General features: G+C 30.9%; 1 protein-coding gene across 2 annotated transcripts in view; it reads right to left on the reverse strand.

Annotated features, from left to right (window-relative positions):
• Window positions 1-18,808, reverse strand: part of LOC129968764 (1-phosphatidylinositol 4,5-bisphosphate phosphodiesterase classes I and II-like) — a 538,878-nt gene that overhangs the window by 148,031 nt on the left and 372,039 nt on the right. For both annotated transcript variants that reach the window (XM_056082994.1, XM_056082993.1), the window contains exon 5: window positions 10,420-10,553. In XM_056082994.1, the coding sequence (XP_055938969.1) occupies window positions 10,420-10,553 (134 nt within the window). The remainder of the gene's footprint in view (window positions 1-10,419; window positions 10,554-18,808) is intronic.

Here is an 18,808-nt window from a genome sequence, read left to right on the forward strand (position 1 = left end):
ATGAAACTATTTAATCTGTAAAAACGTAATCTTTCTTCAATAATATCGTGAATTTTGCCGCCAAAATGGGAAAATGCAAAATATTAAGTTCTAATCTAACTATTTTATCAATTTTTTTAAATAAGAAGCAAGTGCTATTCCTCGAAGCTTTCTCATGTACACATTAACAATGGAGTTATCCGGCTCCTTTTCAAATAAATTTTGTGGACTTCAAGTAAGGCAAGTTTTGATTATTTTCGGCATATGAATGCATTGTGCTTCCGTAGTACAGTGAAGAAATCCGGATATGCAATTTTGATCCTTTCTTTTTAACCGAGACTGAAACCAAAATTAAAAACAGACCTACAATTTTACTAATAAGGTCACATAATAAATTTCATTTATCAAAAGACATTATGCTTTCTTTACCGCATTTATATCTATCAAAATGCACAAATCGACAGGCAGTCGTCCTTTTGCGGAGTAGGTTTAAAATTTGATATCTAATTTATATCAAAGCTAGACTTCAATGCTAAATTTCATTTATCTAAGTCACTATGTTTTTAAGTTATACATTATATATGAATGTATAGACTGAAATACGAGCAACATTTTGTCGAATTGGCTTGAAACTTTGAAACAGATCTAAAATTTAGATACTAAAAATGTATACCAAATTTTATTTATCTAGCTCTTAGTTATCACGTTTGTGGTGAAAAGCTTATAAGTCAGATAACAGCTACGGAACACGGGCAATCGCTTTTGTCTTGTGGTCTTGTTATTCGGCTGCGAACGACAAGGTCCCAGGTTCTAACCTCGCGCAATCGAATTTGCCACACGTTCACTTCGGATCACGAGTAATTAGCACGCATTCGGAAGGACACACATAAACTACTTTGAATGAATTTCATTCAAAATTTGAAAGAAAGCTATAAATTTGGTTTAAGGATTGTATAGCAAATTTCAGATGCCCAGCTCAAACCTTTTTGAGTCAGCGCGCTCACAGACAAATAGATATAATTTCAGACATGTGTTTTATTCTCACGAAAGCATGAAATGTTTAGATTCGTCAAAATATCGAGTTCGATTTTTTTGACGCTTACAAAACTTTCTCTTTATATAAGAGGAAATAAAAATAAATTCAATTACTTTAGAACAACTTTGTATTTAATTTTTTAATAATACCAGTTAAACTGACATTCCAAAAAAATCATTCGGCATGTCAATGAAATAATTGGTAAAACTTGCTACTTTTCATGAAATTTCTAGTTCAGACAATAGACAGAAAAGCCACTTTTCTTCTCCGTCTCTGCAAAACCATCCGTAGACTAACAGGTTCTCTATTAGCAGCTGCCGACAGCCATAAATTTTGGAATTCAATTCAGCTGTCAGACAGCAACTCGCCCTTCGCCATCGCGCAACCTGTTACAAGAATGCTGTTCACAAAGATTTACGTCCTAAGGAGGATTAGGACGAGGTGGGTTAGGACTGCTCTATAGCGCAGCGAAAAAGAACATGTTCAGATCTAGACACATATAAGAGTATGCATATAAACTCTTATATATATGATACATTGATTATCTAAATAGTGTCCACTTTTGGAATATTCTGCGTTTTGTAATTAGGGTTTTTTGCTTAGAAAAAATAATTTCGCGCTGAATGCATATCGTAATACATTATTTTGGAAAACAAAATGCGACATTTGTTTGAGTATATTAAAAAAATGAAAATAAACTCCGTCTTAAAAAAAAATGCAGATTTAAAACCGGTAACTAATGTTAAAGTAGAATTGTAAATACATTTTTGTAACACGTCCATATTGTTTTATTTTCATAAGAATAATAATTTATAGAGGTTTCTGTTCAACTGTCGGGTATTTTCTGTGATAATTTATTAGAAAGAGTACTCCATAAAGAGGTTAGGATCAAAAATTTTTCTATGTACAGCATTCTGTAGCTGAAATCGTCGGCAAATGTATACCAAAATTGGTATATGGGATAGTCCCCCACAAGGATCTCCAAAGGAGAGTTCAAAAATTTTCTCAAGCGGACATTTAACATAGAAAATGATGAGGAAAAATAACATTTTTAGTATTTAGACAAGTTACCTATCAACATGTAATTAAACCGTATTAAATGAAAGTAATAAATTCAATTTAAAACGTATTACAGGCTACTGAACCCGAAACTTCCACATTTGACTCATAATTACATCTCTGTAATAAATGCTCTGTAATAAAGTTTTATTTCCAAAATTTTAATTAAATTTTTAATTAAAAATGAATTAAAATTCATTTTTTTTTCGTAGTCAACTTTTGAAACGTATTATTGCATAAAAACAATTTCCACACTATTTAAAAAAATTAAAAAAAAAAGATAAATCTTTTGATTACTTAGATGGAAGTTAACAAAATTTTTTTTATAAAAGATAAACTTTTTATGATACCTTTTTTTTTATTTCTATAAATAATTAAAAAATTATGTTTAAACATATTTACTTTATAACAAGCATAATTTTATATTAGAACATTTATTTACGCATTAATATTACTTTTTTAAGGATATTTTTCACTGTTTTAACCTTTTCTAGGGCCGTGGGAAGTATGCTTCCCACCAAATTTATCAATCTTTGTATGAAATTATGTAGGTTGGCATCAGTTCTGACAAATTTTTTTAGTAAGTCAGAAACTTAGATGCTTCAGTTCTTTATCTCAGACAAAATGATAGACAAATGATATATTACTTAATTATTAATTAACCAAATTAATTAATTAAATTTAATTTATCTAATAAGCTAAATGAATCCCTTTTCTTATTCTAATTTCAAGCCTAAAAATATTTTAACATAATATGACTAGAAAAAAATGACCCTTTAAAGGGTTAATTACTGAATTTAAACTCACGTGCATAGCCACGATAATTAAAACATTTCTTTTTGGGGAAAGGAGGGAGTGGGGAAATGATAGTTATCACTGCTGTGCATTCAAAGCCAAACTTTAAAGTAAAATTAAGATAGACGATTCAAATCTAAAACAATATCGTGCTCCCATATTTCGGATTATAGAAATATGGAGCGAGTACTGTAATCATCAAAATAAATAAATAAATTCAAACTTGAGATTCTGGCGACCGGAAACGTTTAATACCACTTCGAGTCCGATAGACACATTCTTGGAATTATGTCTGTCAACACGATAATTCAAAAACGTTTTCAGTTAAAGTGATGAAATTTAGTATACGGTCTTTACACCAAATTTGTATCTTTCTGTTTTTACTTTTTGAGCAATTCGTATGCGAGAAATTATTGTGATCATCAAATAAATAAATAAAAATAAAAAACTTCCACATCAAATCACCTTTTGGGAATAAAATTCTGTAAAGCAATTATTCTTTCACAAACCAGGGCAAATGAAAAAGCATATGTAATTTTCACTCTCACAATTCAAAATACAGTCCTTACATGAAGTGAAGAAGGGGGGGGGAGGATAAATCGCATTTATATTAACTGCTTTCTAATATAGCTGATCTTCTGGTGAAAATTTTTCTCTAATATTTGCCTATATTTTTAATTAGGACTCATTCTTATAGAATTCACCACATGTTATTCTTAACAATTTTATGGCTAAGAACAAAAACTACTCCTTGTGCACGACAATGTATAACACGAGAAATGCATAAGAAAGTATTTAAACAATTTAAACATTATACAAAAAATTCTTTAACAAAAAATTAAATGGAAATGAATAAAAAAAGGAATTCGATGAAATCCAACAAAATAAATCACAAAATATAAATATAAGATGCACATAAAAGAAAAATAATAAGCAAAACAAGAATACCAAAGCGTAAACAAACACATAAAAAAAACCCCACTACAAGCGGAATTTCACACATAATTGAAAGTCAAAATTTTAATCCTAAAAGCGACGTTTCAAAGAAGAAAACATAGATATAAATTTAAAAGAGGTAAAATAATGACATGAAAAAGAATTAAGAATAAATAGTATTAAAAGGGGAGAAAATGAAAAAGGGTAGAGAATAAAATAAAACAAAAAAGAATGACAGCAAATACTAATTTATTAAGTAAAAATAACATTAAATAGTTTTGAAATAGATGCAAAAATTCAAGACTACATCGTTTATATTTATAAGCATGAAAAAATTCTGCGAACGATAAGAAATAAGACTTTGTATTTACAAATGAACTCAGAGCGACTTGCCTTCCTTTGTTGAAATGCCAAATGTCAACATCTTGAATTTTTCTTAACGAAAGCACACATATGTCAACTAATCTGTCGATGGATATCTTTTTAAATCTTCACCGAATGACTAGTCAGAAGTTTAGTTCAGTTTAGTTATATTAAAATCTCGTTTTAAAGCAACACTAGGGCTATTTTGGGACGGACCTCGTCATTTTGAACCGCGGTCAGATGACGTGACCAGGAATTTGCCATGGAACTTGCCATGAACAAGCCCGCTGCTACGAAAACAGCGATTTTAAGCCGGTAGGGCAGGCGTCTCTTGTTTTTATAGTAGCCAACTAGGGCCAAGAGTACGACTTTGCTACTCACTCATTCGCTTGCACAACCCCATTTTACAGGAGGGCACATTCACACATCTCACAGATAGAATAACGGAAAAACAACCATGCCCACACCGGGACTCGAACCCAGGACTCCCAGATCACGGGGAAGACGCGCTACTCCTATGCCAGCACGCCGGCAGTCAGAAACTGAGTCCGTTTGAAAGATCAGAAGATCGATTCTAGTGAGAGCTTATATTGTATTAGCTTATATTAAAGGTTTTAGCTTATATTAAACTTTTAGCTTATATTAAAAAGTTTTTTTTGTATGGCTGACTTTTGATGAAAAACAGTGCACTTCCTCCCACTAGCCAAGGAGCTTTGAGGAATTTCGACGTCAATATTAATTGGGAAATTAAGAACAATCTTTGGTAAAACACCTGTTCTTTCATTCTAAAGGATCCACAGTTAGGCGCGCAAAACCAGTCAAAAGTAGACTCTGCAATCCCATCAACTTCAACGTTTAGATTGGTTCGATATATAGCAGCATTTGTCCATGGTCATCCCGGATTTACTCTAGTTGTATGAATGGTTCGTTTTAAAGCTAAACATGACAGCTATTCGGAATATAACGCAATATGGAAACGTGAAGTCAATTGACGTGATAATCCCAGAATTTCAGTTCAGTTATTATTAGGATTAGCATTGCATTGAAGCATGGTTTCGTTGACGGGCAAGTAAATGCACAAATTTCCCGGATTTGGATGCACGAAGATTCACATCAGATTGTTGATGCATCGTGATACAAATAAAATGAGACAATATGCGGTTTAAAAGTCACTAGATCCATCTTCTTCTATATTATGGTATTTTGACGTATTCCTGGGTTATCTCGCGCGACGGAAGGATACAGATTTATATTTGTGAATTCCATAGAAGGAAATAGAGTGAATATATAAATGATCTAAATTGAACATACAGAAGACCAGTATTCCGTCGGAGATCAGGAATATCTTTCAAGAAACATTTCAGCGAGTCATAGAAGTCAGGGAAACATTTCGACGAGACATTGAAATGGAATTCATTCAGGGTTCCCACTTTAATTGTGACACAATAGTTAATTCCTAAATCTGTGGTTCCTGAGTCAAAGGTCGGGAAACGGTTTTTTCATATTATCGTTTAGGTGCTGTTTTCCAAAGACAGAAAGCAATGAATCAAAATTCCTATTGAAGAAGACTTTTTTAAACCAGCGGAAGTGGTCTCCCCTAAACTTTCTCGCATACTCTCTAATGAAGCTGATATCCTAGGGACCGCCTTGCATACCACTGACGTACAATAGTTACGAAATATTATTAATATTTTGTAAAAATATTAATATTTGGCGATTAATTCTTGGCATGCGGTTAATAATAGCCAAAAATCAAATTTATGTTTCAGATGCGTTTTCTTCAACCGACTGAAAAAAAAAATTGACTCAGAATTACAATTGTTATCACAAAATCCTATATCAAATTTGAAATATTTGAGTCACTACGTCTTTCAGATATCACGTTTAATTGTTTTTGCAAGTACAGAAAGACAGACTTTCAATCCGCTGTTCGATTGGGCTCAAAATTTGAAAGGTGTTTCAATTATAAATGTTACTATGTACCGAATCTTATCTATACAGCTCTCTTCATTTCGTAGTTATCGGGTTAAATTATTTTCGAACAGGCGGACAGACAGACTTCCTCAGAGTGGATTTTGCTCAAAATTGGATAGAAATCTATACATTTGTTATAAAGAGTATATACCAAATTTCATCCTTTTAGAGCAAAGTGTTTTATAGTTATCTTTGACACAGATAGACAGACGGATATTTCCCAACAAATGTGTTTTTCGAACTCAGGAGGATTTAAAATGTGGAGATTCGTCAAAATATCGAGTTCGAATTTTTTGATGTTTACTACTCTTTCTCTATATTACATATACGAGAAAATAAATAAGTTAAAGCGCCATCAAATCAAAAAGTCACGTTAATTCAATAAACATGCAATAAATTTTAAAACCTTTCTTCTTACCCATCATTATTGGTCCCATTCTGGATAGATGTTCAGCAACAATATCCAGCAATTGCCGAACAAGCACCGAAACTTACTAACTTTCACTGAGATAAACAATTTTAACTATCCTTTCACTTACAGTGAAGAATTATAAGTGGCAATAGTTTTCTCATAAGGAAATTCATAATTTAGAAGCTTTGAGAAAACTTGAGATTCTATTAGAATCCTTTGAGACTTTGTAGCCCATCTCTCTGAAGTTCGTCCTTCAATTGTTGGATGACAGCAGAAGTGTATTTTTCCATGAAAGCTAACTGAACCAAGTATGTAAGAAACTGTAAGGCCAAGATGGATTGAAAATAATCTATTTGTTTGCATAAACAAAATACTTAATTCTTTTGAATTTTGGTTGATTATAAATGTACTCTGTTTTAGATACACAGAAATATCTGATAAAATTATTGCTTCATTTTTTAGTTTCTTCCAAATTACCATTACAATTTCAAATATTATCAAATAATATTATTACTCTAAAATTATTTCTTGCGCAAAATCTTTTCAAGGATTCGAAGTCCTAAATTATTTTCAGTGCAGTTAATGTTTTTTAGAGATAGTTTATAATAAGAAATGTGACACAAAGACCAAAATAAAGTATTTATAAAAGTCAGCACAGATTTTAAAAACTTTTAAGAAATTTAGTAAGTAAAGAGTTGAACGAATTGAATGTAGAAAAGGACTGTATACTGGAACTATCAAGTTTTGATCCAGGTATTGTCTTTCTTGGGGAGCAAGTAATGTCAAAATCTCAATAAGTTTTTTTTTTTAAAAAATATTTGATTCCGTGTTAAGAGTTTTCTTGTCGCTGTGACTTACGGCACTTTGCAAACCCGCTGACTGTTATCTGTCAGGGATTTAAGCCGAGTGAGCATCTCTTGTTTTTTCAGTAGCGTCAACAAGGGCCAAGAGTACGACTTAACTGCTTCATGCGTCACATTCGCTTACACAACTCCTTTTTACAAGGGGGAACATTCGCACACCTCACAGATAGAACGTAGAAGAACAAACACGCCCGAACCGGAACGCTCAGATCAAAGGGAAGACGCGCTACCCCTATGCCAGGACGCCGGCAGAGTTTTCTTACATTGTCATAGTTAAGTAAAACAAATGAGCAAACGTGACATTCATGGCTTTGACCAAAGTCCACTGTTTTTTGGAGAAAGAGAGGGCTGTAATGTCTTGATCTAAACTGATCAAATAACGAAGCACAATTTCCAGACAATTCTTTATTTTACAGCCCTATATATACAAAATAACTTGTTCTAATCTTGGTTAAATAAATAGTTATTTACGCCTGTAGTAAGAGATACAACAGTCAAAGTCGAAAGGTTTCTTGAAACTCAGTTGGTTCACGGACTCCGAATTCGTGGGCGAAGTCCAACCGTCTACTGCAATTCTTCTTTTGTCCTAAAAAAATTATCCGCGCTTTATTTCGGCGACAATTTCCGCCTCTTAATTTACATTGGTCATTTGAGCTCTCTTTCGGTCAATCGAGGTTCAGCAATATGCTCTTTCAACGGCGCCAGTAGGTCGTGAGAAGGTCCTTTCACAAAGAGAAACATCTAGCTTCCGGATGTTTGGACATCCCTTTCTCTTTGAAGGTACTATCAATACCTCTTGGACGAGGAATTCCACATGTGGTCTTTCACTGTAGTCGCTAATGAACAGATGCGAGACCACCCAGCTGAAAAATCCACCATCTGGCTATATCTAGGAGTTTAGTAAGTAATCGCGACGACACAGCTGGCTGTAAATGTCTTATCAGTACTGGGAAACGGGGAATGTTACAGGGCTAACATCTTTATTATAGCGTATGCGAGAAATTTTTATTTAGGGATTTTTGTTATTTTCTCATATAATATAGAAAAAGAATTGTAATAGCCAAGAAATTCAAACTCCAGATTTTATAGAATCTCCACAAATTCCCCGAGTTCGAAAGAACTCAAACTCAACTCAAATCAAATAAAAAAAAAAAAAACCTCAAAATAACTCAAAATCGTTTTCAGGTAGAAGGATGAAATTCGACAGTTGAACTTTGAATAGGAAATTTGTAGATTAGTCTCAATATTTGAGCGAAATTCATTCAAAGTAAGTTTGTGAGACAAATTTTTAAATGCAAGTGAACTCAATGACTACGAAACGTAAAGAAGTAGATAGATACAATTTGATACACAGGATTAGTATTCAAATTTTGATACGTATCAAATTTTGACACAAATCTGTCAAGGGGTCAATCATCTGCCGGTCTGTACTTTCATATGTATGTCAATGTAATTACTCAGTGACTAATGTAATGAATACAATGAATACAATTAAAGAAATGAAATTCGGCCTGTTATCTTGTGATTGCAACTACAATATTGGTGGTAGTCGGCCAGCAAAAAAAGTGCTCAAAATTTATATTTGCACTATATATTCAGTAATAATGCTATATTTATGCCAAACATCTATATTTTGGTATCATTACTCGTCTCTATATTGCAAAGTATTCACGGCCTTACCTAAATTCGCAATTTTATACGGAGAAAAGGGGATAAGTCCTTGATTGGAGTGTATGCAAGAAAGCTACAAGGATACCATTTCCTCTTCCACAACACAACAAAAAGGTTGGAGGCCGCTGTTCTAAATTGTTAGAGACAGGCATAAACTTTCTAGTGAGAAAATGCTAAGGAATTATATTTTATTATTATCTGAGACACTAAATGTTTCGCTGAAAAAAACTGCAATCTAAATGTTTATAAAAACTCTTTTTCCGATTAGTCGTATTTAGTAAATTTTTATCTTAAAGCCAACCTTAAAATCGCACACAGGCAAGCGTGTGTGCGATTATGGGGAGTAAAGTCATATAACTGATTCTCCGACTCGCCCGAAGGTACACGGATAAATAATACTGAATGACCGGACCGTCTCAACAACAACACTGTCGGGAACTGTGGTTGAGTCCTAAGGGCCATCACCGGCCACGGTATAACCCTTCCCGAAGGAAGTACGCCCGTCATCGATGGGAAGAGCCTGATCCCCCACCTTTTTGTGTCCCCTCCAGGGTGGTGAGATCCAACCACCATACCGGAAGCATCTCATCCTCATTTCGAGGGCCCCGCCCCCTCGGGTGTCTCTTCTGCGAGTAAAATTGGCCAAGTCATGAAAATTTGAATACCATTATTTTTAATTTATTATAACATTGTTTTTATTAATTTCAACAGTTTCCTCGAAGAGTATCTTCCATTCAACAGCGGCTCTTGTTATACAGTCATTTATTGGTCTAAAATACAAGAATTCAAAGCTTTATCAATTTTGTTCCCTATCACTTTGGTCTTTCAATCCATTTTGGTCCCAAAAATTGAAACATCTTTATTCTTTTTAATTAGAATGCTTTGTAAATGCTAAAAAATGTTAAAATGTTTCATCAACTATAATGATTAGGTCCGAGGTATAGTACAAATAACTAAACTTATCTATTTTTTTCTGCAAAATATTTATTGACAGTAACAATTTAAAAATATGATTCTTTAAGCCATAAAAGCGTTTTTACAACTCGAAATGTATACTTATCTTTAACGTTTCAGATTTGATACTTATTACAATAATGCAGGAATTGATAAAAACGACTCATAACAAAGTCAATTATTTTAATTTCATCCAAAGTAACAGCATCGATGTTTAGGCCTTTCTAAAGATCGATACTATTTCGATTTCATTATTGATCGATACAATTTCATTAATGAATTTATTGTAAATTTCATAATAAAGCATACATTTTCAGTCTTGTTGTATAAGATTCTTTCTGTAATAAGAAGGCCTATACTCATAGTTAGTAACTTACTTTTTGACTGGTATCCTGTTTTCCCTGTCCGTCAGTAGCTGTACTTTCGTGTGCGCTTTATCCAAGAAGACAGTAGCGGGAGCATTGATGGCCAGCAAGTTGTACGCCATCCTTAACAGTTCGTCTGTCCACAACTGCAAAAATAAAAGGACAATTAAAAAAATGTTTTCACGGATAATATTTTTTTCAATTTATCACTATACGGTTAAAAGTGTTCCCTACTGATTCACTTTGAAATTCAACGAATCTCTAATGGAAATAAAGATATATGCTCGACAAGACAGATTATGTGACCTAAAATTAAATTTGTCAAGTATACGTTATTAAGAGTAAAAATGTGCAAAACGATGAGGTTTCTTAAAAATTTAATTAGGTTTTTACATTAATTAATAATTAAGTAAAATTTTGCATTTATCCCTTCAAAGCTTTCATAAATATTAATGTTCAAAACTAAATCTCACAGCATTTTAATATTAAAATAAATGTCTTTTTAATGGTGACAATTTATTTGTTGTGCAACGTTTCACTGAAATTTTTTTTTAATAATTTTCATCAATAGTTTTCATTGATGGAATGAATTTGAAATTCTTTTCATCATTTTATAAAGCATTTAATCGTGCGATTTTCTATCATTATTGAAAACTGAGGAAGAAAAATTCTGCTTACTCTCTGCGCCCTGAGCAATCAGAAAGTGAAATATATTTCGATAAAAGACAACATGCAATTTATTTAGATACTCTTTAAGCGCAATATAGCATCATAGGATTCGAATCTATTATGAAGGTTCATCCATGCAATAAACAGAACAAGTATAAGGCTATTAAGGTAGGGCGGATCAAATGTCTGTCATCATTTGATATTTAAAAATACTTTTTTGTGAAAATTATGAGCTCTCAGTAATGTATTAAACTAAAATTAGACTGTTACCGCCTTGTTGGCGCCTTTTGTAAGGAATGCAGCAAACCTACGCTGACTTGGCTTCAGCGATAAAATTATTATAACCCTGCTGACATGGGATCAGTTTGCAAAAACAGTTTCGTACTGAGTCGTTGCGGGGTCGTCGCACTTCGATGAAATAAAAAGTTGGCTTTCGAATTGTCGTTTGATTTTTAAAAGAATACAGTCCACTTATTAAAAAATTTAAATGAACCAGCTTAACTTACGGTAAATTCGTACCATAGACATAACCAATAATTCCAACAAACTAACTGGTCGGAAAATAAAAAAATATAAATTACTTTTAAATAAAACTAATTTATATTGGTTCGGGTAAATTATGAACATATAGTGCAGAAGAAATCAATCCTCGGAAAGCTATTGTTTGGCTGTGGATGATCCGTCAAACAATATAATTTAGATTATTTGGTGGGCTCCTCGTAGCACTGCGAAAGTAAATTTGGCAGAATACTAAACCATTTTATTCAGAAGGGTTAATAAATATTAACATTTTGATTAAAAGTTAACAAACTGAATCCATAGATATTACATAGTTCCATATTTATTGTTCATTCATTTCGTTTTCTCCGTTCTCTGAATCATCGCATTCACATATTGACCGACGCGTCATCGACAAATTGGCGATAAATGAATGAATTTGATCCAAACAAATATGCATTTCTAGGGATAAAATTAGATGAAATGTTAAAAGGTTATTTATCACTCCAGATGAACTTTGCATAATCATTTTCATTGTAGACAGTGGGCTAGACAGGAAGACCTTCCGTTATCGAGTTTCATTCAAAATTTTGTATCGTCAATTTTAATGAAAGACTACGTATCATTTATCTAATTCATTCTATTTTCGATTTATTGATTTCAGAAAAAGGCATCATTCAAAAACCTTTTTTAAGATAAGAGGAGCGGGGAAGCAAATATAGAAATTTCCCAAAATTTAGGGATAACGACAAAGATGCATTTTCTTTATATAGTTCATATACACGAAAATATAAAATCTTTTGTAATTTGTAATAATAATAAATTTTTTTTTGTAATTTGTAATAATAATAAAAATTTTTTTTGTAATTTGTAATAATAATAATTTTTTTTTGTAATTTGTAATAATAATAAAAAATTTTTTTGTAATTTGTAATAATAATAATTTTTTTTTGTAATTTGTAATAATAATTTGTTATTTGTAATTTATTATTTATATTTATATTATATAATATATAAAATATAATATATACATAATAATATAATATAATATATAATATAATAATTTATATATATTATAATAATTTAGTAATTTGTAATAATAATAAAGACTTTGTAAAATAGATAGTGGAAAATTGGTCAGTATTTTTGTTTCCATTTCATTGCTCTCTTATAAATCTATATAAAATTCCAAAATGTACACCATTTTTATTGATTTTATGCAAATATTCCATTACCTACTTCACCACACCATAGAATAACATTAATTCCAAATCCTATTGTTATCCAACTGTTTTTTCTTTTTTGGAGATATTTTACTGAATTTCCTCAGAAAAGGCAACTTATATTCATAGATACAAGTTAAAAACTTCTATTTTCTTATAATATTTGGAACTTGCAATACGATTGCAAGATCGAAGCAACCATAAAAGACAATACACCGTTTTATTTTCTTATATATATAATACAAGAATATAAAATAATAAAAATTGTTCAATTCTTCGCCGAGATTTTGATGAATCCCCACATTGCAGACTTTTTCTGAAACCGATGAAATCAATTATTTTTTATTAATTATCTTTCTTTGTCGATCATTTAGTCCGTGAATTTGATATCTCGAAAACGACAACAAATGAATAAATGAAACATGGCACGTGGCTTTATCGCCAGATTTATTTATATTAAACTAGCCGCCTTTGGCGACCAGCCGGTTCGCCAATCTTAATGTTCGTTAAAATTTTAATAATTAAATATTTCATGCAATTTCTACTTTAATAGCTTCTTCATCAAAATATTTTAAAACTTAAAATTTTGATAGTCATATAATTTTCTCATAATATTATAAACGCCTTCAGTCATAATGTAATATGTATCTCTCTAATTTGCTGTTAGTTCCCGTAGAATTTATACTATAAATTAAAGTGGAAAGGATTAATCTGCAATTAATATAATAATATTTTTTTCTGAAACAAAGTATTTGTTTTTGTAATATAATTACTGAAAACAGTCACTGAGCGTTTAAACTTTATGGGCACTAAAGAACATCTTTCCTAATTTATGTAATATTTCAAGAATTTGTCAACAAAATATTCTCAGATTCATCATGATCAGAACGATTCATTAACAATGTTTAATTTTAAATGCATCAAACACTAAGAAAATAAAACGAATCGTTTAAAATAATCGGTTGAAAACAGGTTAAAAAAAAACTACTTAAAAAACGAAGTACTTAAAACTATAAGCGTATACAAAAAATATATAACTAACATAAATACAATTTAATTAAAAAAACAGGCAACTAACCTAAAAATAATTTAAATCATCCGTTGATAATGGTTGTCATGTCAACAATCAGAACACAATGCGCATACGTGAATTTTCAACTCCAGTTACGGTAACGCAAATGCGTGAGTTTTTCTACGCCAGTTGGGGTAATGCTATGCAGATTAGAAACTTTTAATTTCCTTTATTCTGTTTTATTTTAATTCAAAAGTACTTAAGAATGAATCTGAAAGATCGATTCATTAACAATGTTTAATTTTAAATGCATCAAACATTAGGAAAATAAATAGAATCGTTTCAAATAATCAGCCGAAAAATCTTAAGCCTAGCCTCATGACTGTTGGGGGAAAAAACTGAAGCCGTACTCATTTGGCGGTGGGGAAAATGAAAAGATTTTTTTGGCTGGAAAGTTAGTTTTTAATTAATAATTAAAATTCTAATTAAAAATTCAAAAAAGGGCTATCCTATCTTTTAAGTTAGATCAAACTGCACACGGTGTGAAAATTTGATTAAAATCGGTTAAGTAGTTTAGGAGTCCATTGGGGACAAACAACGTGACACGTAATTTATATATATTAAGATTTTGAACCAAATTGGTCTGTAAGGAAAGGCGTGGAAGAAAAAAGTCTTTATTCATTTCTCTCCGACTTAATAAAGACTATTTTAAGTTGAATTCAAATTTTATTTTGGATCATCCGCTATAGGGGAGGGTGGACAAGATTTAAGTGATGCTGTGTTAAAAGCTGCAGTGGTGTTGCAGCCCTATTTGAAATTGGTCATTTTTTTATATTTGTATACTTGAGAGCGCTACAAACATAGATGGGGTTACATAATGGTGGAAGAAGAGATATTGATTTAATTAAAATGGAGAATCGCTCTTGTTTACTGTGTTAGAAGGTTACATAGAAAATGAGCCATATTGTAGAAACGTACCAGAAAGTTGAGGGAAGAAAATTTCTGCTGAATTGTTTTAATTTTAATTTTTGTGTGCTTAAAAATAGAATGAATAAAAGAAAAATAAAGAAAATTACCACAAGAAAATTTGGAATTATTTTCTCGAATATTTGTAAATTGCTTCTTATTTCTCTCTCTTCCTTTTTTGAATGAGCAAGAATAGTTTATAATTTTATTTATTTTAATATAATTCAAACCAGCGGGAGATGTCTCTTCTAAACTTTCTCCCTTACTCTACAGTTAAGGAAAAGTTAATTAGCTTGCGATCTATAGCGATTAATCGCTGAGATGCGGTTAATAAACAAATACCAGAAAACCGAATGTGTTTTTAGGACATCTTTCTGACCAACCGAAGTTAATATTAACTACTAACAGAACTACAATTGTAATCTTAAATTTGCATACCAAATTTCCTATACTATGACCTTGCATTTATGAGTTATCACATTTATATGTTAGTCAAAATACAGAGCGGCAGTCGTCAACTTTTTGACGGATTTGGATCCAAATATGATACATATCTACATGTCTAGATGATGAATCTAGAACCAAAATTTATCCGCCTAACTCCATCTTTCGTCATTACCATGTTTACTTTGATTCGGACGGCCAACAGACTTCCTCTGAATGGATTTCGTTCACATTTGACGGCAAAGTACAAATTTGGTGTAAATATATACCAAATTTCAACTATTTAACTATAGTTATTAGATTATACTTTTCGGATTCGGGAAGATCTTAAACGTTTCGGTTCTCCAAAATATCAAGTTTATTTATTTATTTATTTTTGACGATCGCAGTACTTTCTTATATACGGAGTGCATAAAAAGAAAGTAAAAACCATTCAATTGGGAAATACACTAAATAATTCTGTAGTGACAGCTTATAAGCCAGTTAACAGCTACGTTACACGAGCAATTGCTTTTGTATAGTGGTCATGTTACTGGACTGCGAACCACAAGGTCCCAGGTTCTATCCTCATTCATCCCATAATATCAAACCGCTACAATTCAATGTAGGCTATTTTGTGCCTTTCTGATAATAGAAGAAATAAAAAGATGATAAGTTTTCCCCATTGTTCAACATAAAAAATGAATACCCATCAAATAATTGAATTATAAGTAACGACGCCATTTCTTATATTTTTATCACTAGCAATTTTGAATAATTGTGTTACAAATAGGCAGACAGACGGACATAATCCCAATACTACTTTCTCTGGATGCAAGAATGTCTGAAACTTTTAGCTAATTCGAATTCTTTAACCATCACAGTATTAAGTACACAGTAGTACTTTCTTACATATGAAGTACTAAAAGAGAAAAAAAATCCATTAAATGGGAAATTTACTAAATAATTCAATACAAGCGATTTTATTCTTTTCTGATAAAAGAAAAAAAAAATATTATAAATTTTCTCCCATTATTCTTCATAAAAAAATAAGCATCTAGGAAATAATTGAATCAGAAATAACTCCATTCCTTATTTTTTCTTTTTTATCAAGGTCAGTTCTCCTTTTTAACTTAAGCACATTAAACAACAAAATCGAAGCTTCACGAAGCATTTTGACATTCATCTTAATGGTAAAAATTCAATCATTGTAAAAGACCTCTCATACTTTTGATGATTTTTTAATCGATGTTCGTCTACAATTTTTGAATCGTTAAAATCGCAAAATCGATTATCCATTTTTCATCATCGCAAGTGACTATCGATGTTCAGAAATGCATTAAACTTAATTATTTCTGCGATGCTACTAAATTCAAAATGCGATATACGATGGAGAAAACATTTATGCCGGGAAATTCTCTTCATCGATTTGTTATTGAGATAGATTGTTGCCATTTTTATCTTGGAAGTGCATGAATAATTCAGGGAAGACGATGAAAGTGTCAAATTTATTCCAAAGTACAACAGTGTCATCTTTCGGAACGTCTTTTCTTTTTTCACGTCTTCATTATTCTTCAAGAATTACATGAAGAGCAAAATTTATTAAAAAAATTGCTGGTATTGTCAATCAAAAATTAATCTAGAAGACACTGAACGAAAAAAAAAAAACCAAGATAAAAGAAAGACCAGAAGATTTTTTTTTCTGTTAGAATTTGTGGAATATATCAGCTCTAGGCAGAAGCATAATATATCATTCGATTCATTATTTAATAACTTGAAGCTACTACATCTCGAGATAAGAGTTTCGTTTTCAAAACAACACAAACAGTGCTCATTGGAAAATTTTCTAAACCAGTTACAAAACTATAATTCTATGTATTAGCTTTTCTGTTGTTTTATAAAAGAATCGAATAAAATATTTGTTTATAAAATGATTCATTTTATCATCATGTAGCTATCACCAAAGTTTTTCATTTTTTGTTATGGATCTACGAAATTTTTTTTATATAAATTGGAAAAAAGGCTGTTCACGATTTTTTTCTTCCTTCCTTTTTTTTTTTAAAAAAAATGTTTCAGTTATTCTGGGAAGGAAAAAAACTGTCTACTACGACTGTCATAGCTCACCAATAGCTTGGAAGTAACTCATTTAAACAATTCTTGAATGAAAAAATGAATGAAAATTTGAACAAAATATGAAACAAAAAAATGAAATATCATGTGTATGTGTGTGTCGGCTCTTCAGAGAACTATTTTAAGACCGTAGAGGCTTAAAACAGTTTTGTTATTAAAGTGCTCCATATAGTGGCTAAATATAGTGCAGTTTAATATATTATTCTTCAGTTTTAAAGAACACTAGGGCAATTTTAGGACGGACCTAATAATTTTAAACCGTGGTACGATGATGAAAACAACACATTAACTGGCAACTATCTCTCCAAACTTCAGCATATTTTTTATGATTTTAATTTAATCTTCATAAAAGTAGTTTTAAGCAGTAAAGGTTTAATATATTGAAATCTCAAAATGCTTGGTTACAGATCTTTTTCTAAAAAGATTGTTATTTGAATAAAAAAATTCCAAATTAGAATTTAAAAATAATTTTAAGAATTTTTTTTAAAAAATGGGAAAACTTTTTTAATACAATTTAAATAATATTTGATAATAGGATGGGAATTTTTTTAAATTAGAAAACATTACTTTTTTTTAGAATTATAAAATAACATAAAATTTGGAAATGGTAATTAATTAGAAATTTTACTTGAATTAAGTTCCAATATCAACTTATAAAATACTTGCTTTTAATTTACATAAGTTCTATCACATGGCTTTTATAGTAAAATGCAAGTATAAACTATAAAATTATCCGACAAAAATTTCTCAGGCTGTTTAAAGCTTTTTTACCCTTATGTAGTTGTTTACTTTGCCCATTTTATAATCCAGCAACATTAAGACATAATTTTGTTATTAGAATAACTAACTAATTTTTATACCTTAAAGTATTTTTGAGTTATCATGGTGATAGACAGACAAGATAATTTCAATAACATGTTTTTCAGATGAAAAAGTGCGAACTAAAAATGTGTAGATTTGTCGAAATCATAGGTTCGAATTTTTTAACTACAGTTTTCTTTGTATAATAATAAACTTAAAATATCGTTTGGCAGGAAAAAAATTTAAATTTATATCAAATTTTCAACCTAATCCTTTAAAGGAATAATCTAAAATATATACAGTGGCTCAAAAAATTGAGAGTACACCTTACTTTTAATTGGTAAATCAGACTTTCGATATAAATAACACATTACTATAAAGTGCAAACATGTTTTTATTTTTACCCATAACAAATGGTTTAATTTAGAGTAAAAATAAAGAAAAATCAACGAAAAACTTCTAAATTGAAAAGTTTCAGAAGCATTTTAAATAAACGTACGCAGAATTTTGCCTCAAAAAATTGAGAATACACCAATGAAATTCTTGTAATATCTCGCATAGAAAGAATCTGTCAGTATTTAGTTGCACGTCTTTTGATTTTTATAATGGCTTCTAAATGTCGTGGTACCGCTTCGACCCATTTTTGGTGATATTTGAAGATATTTTACCCCATTCTTAT

The sequence above is a fragment of the Argiope bruennichi genome, chromosome 5 (assembly GCF_947563725.1).
Source record: "Argiope bruennichi chromosome 5, qqArgBrue1.1, whole genome shotgun sequence".
Lineage (NCBI taxonomy): Eukaryota > Metazoa > Arthropoda > Arachnida > Araneae > Araneidae > Argiope > Argiope bruennichi.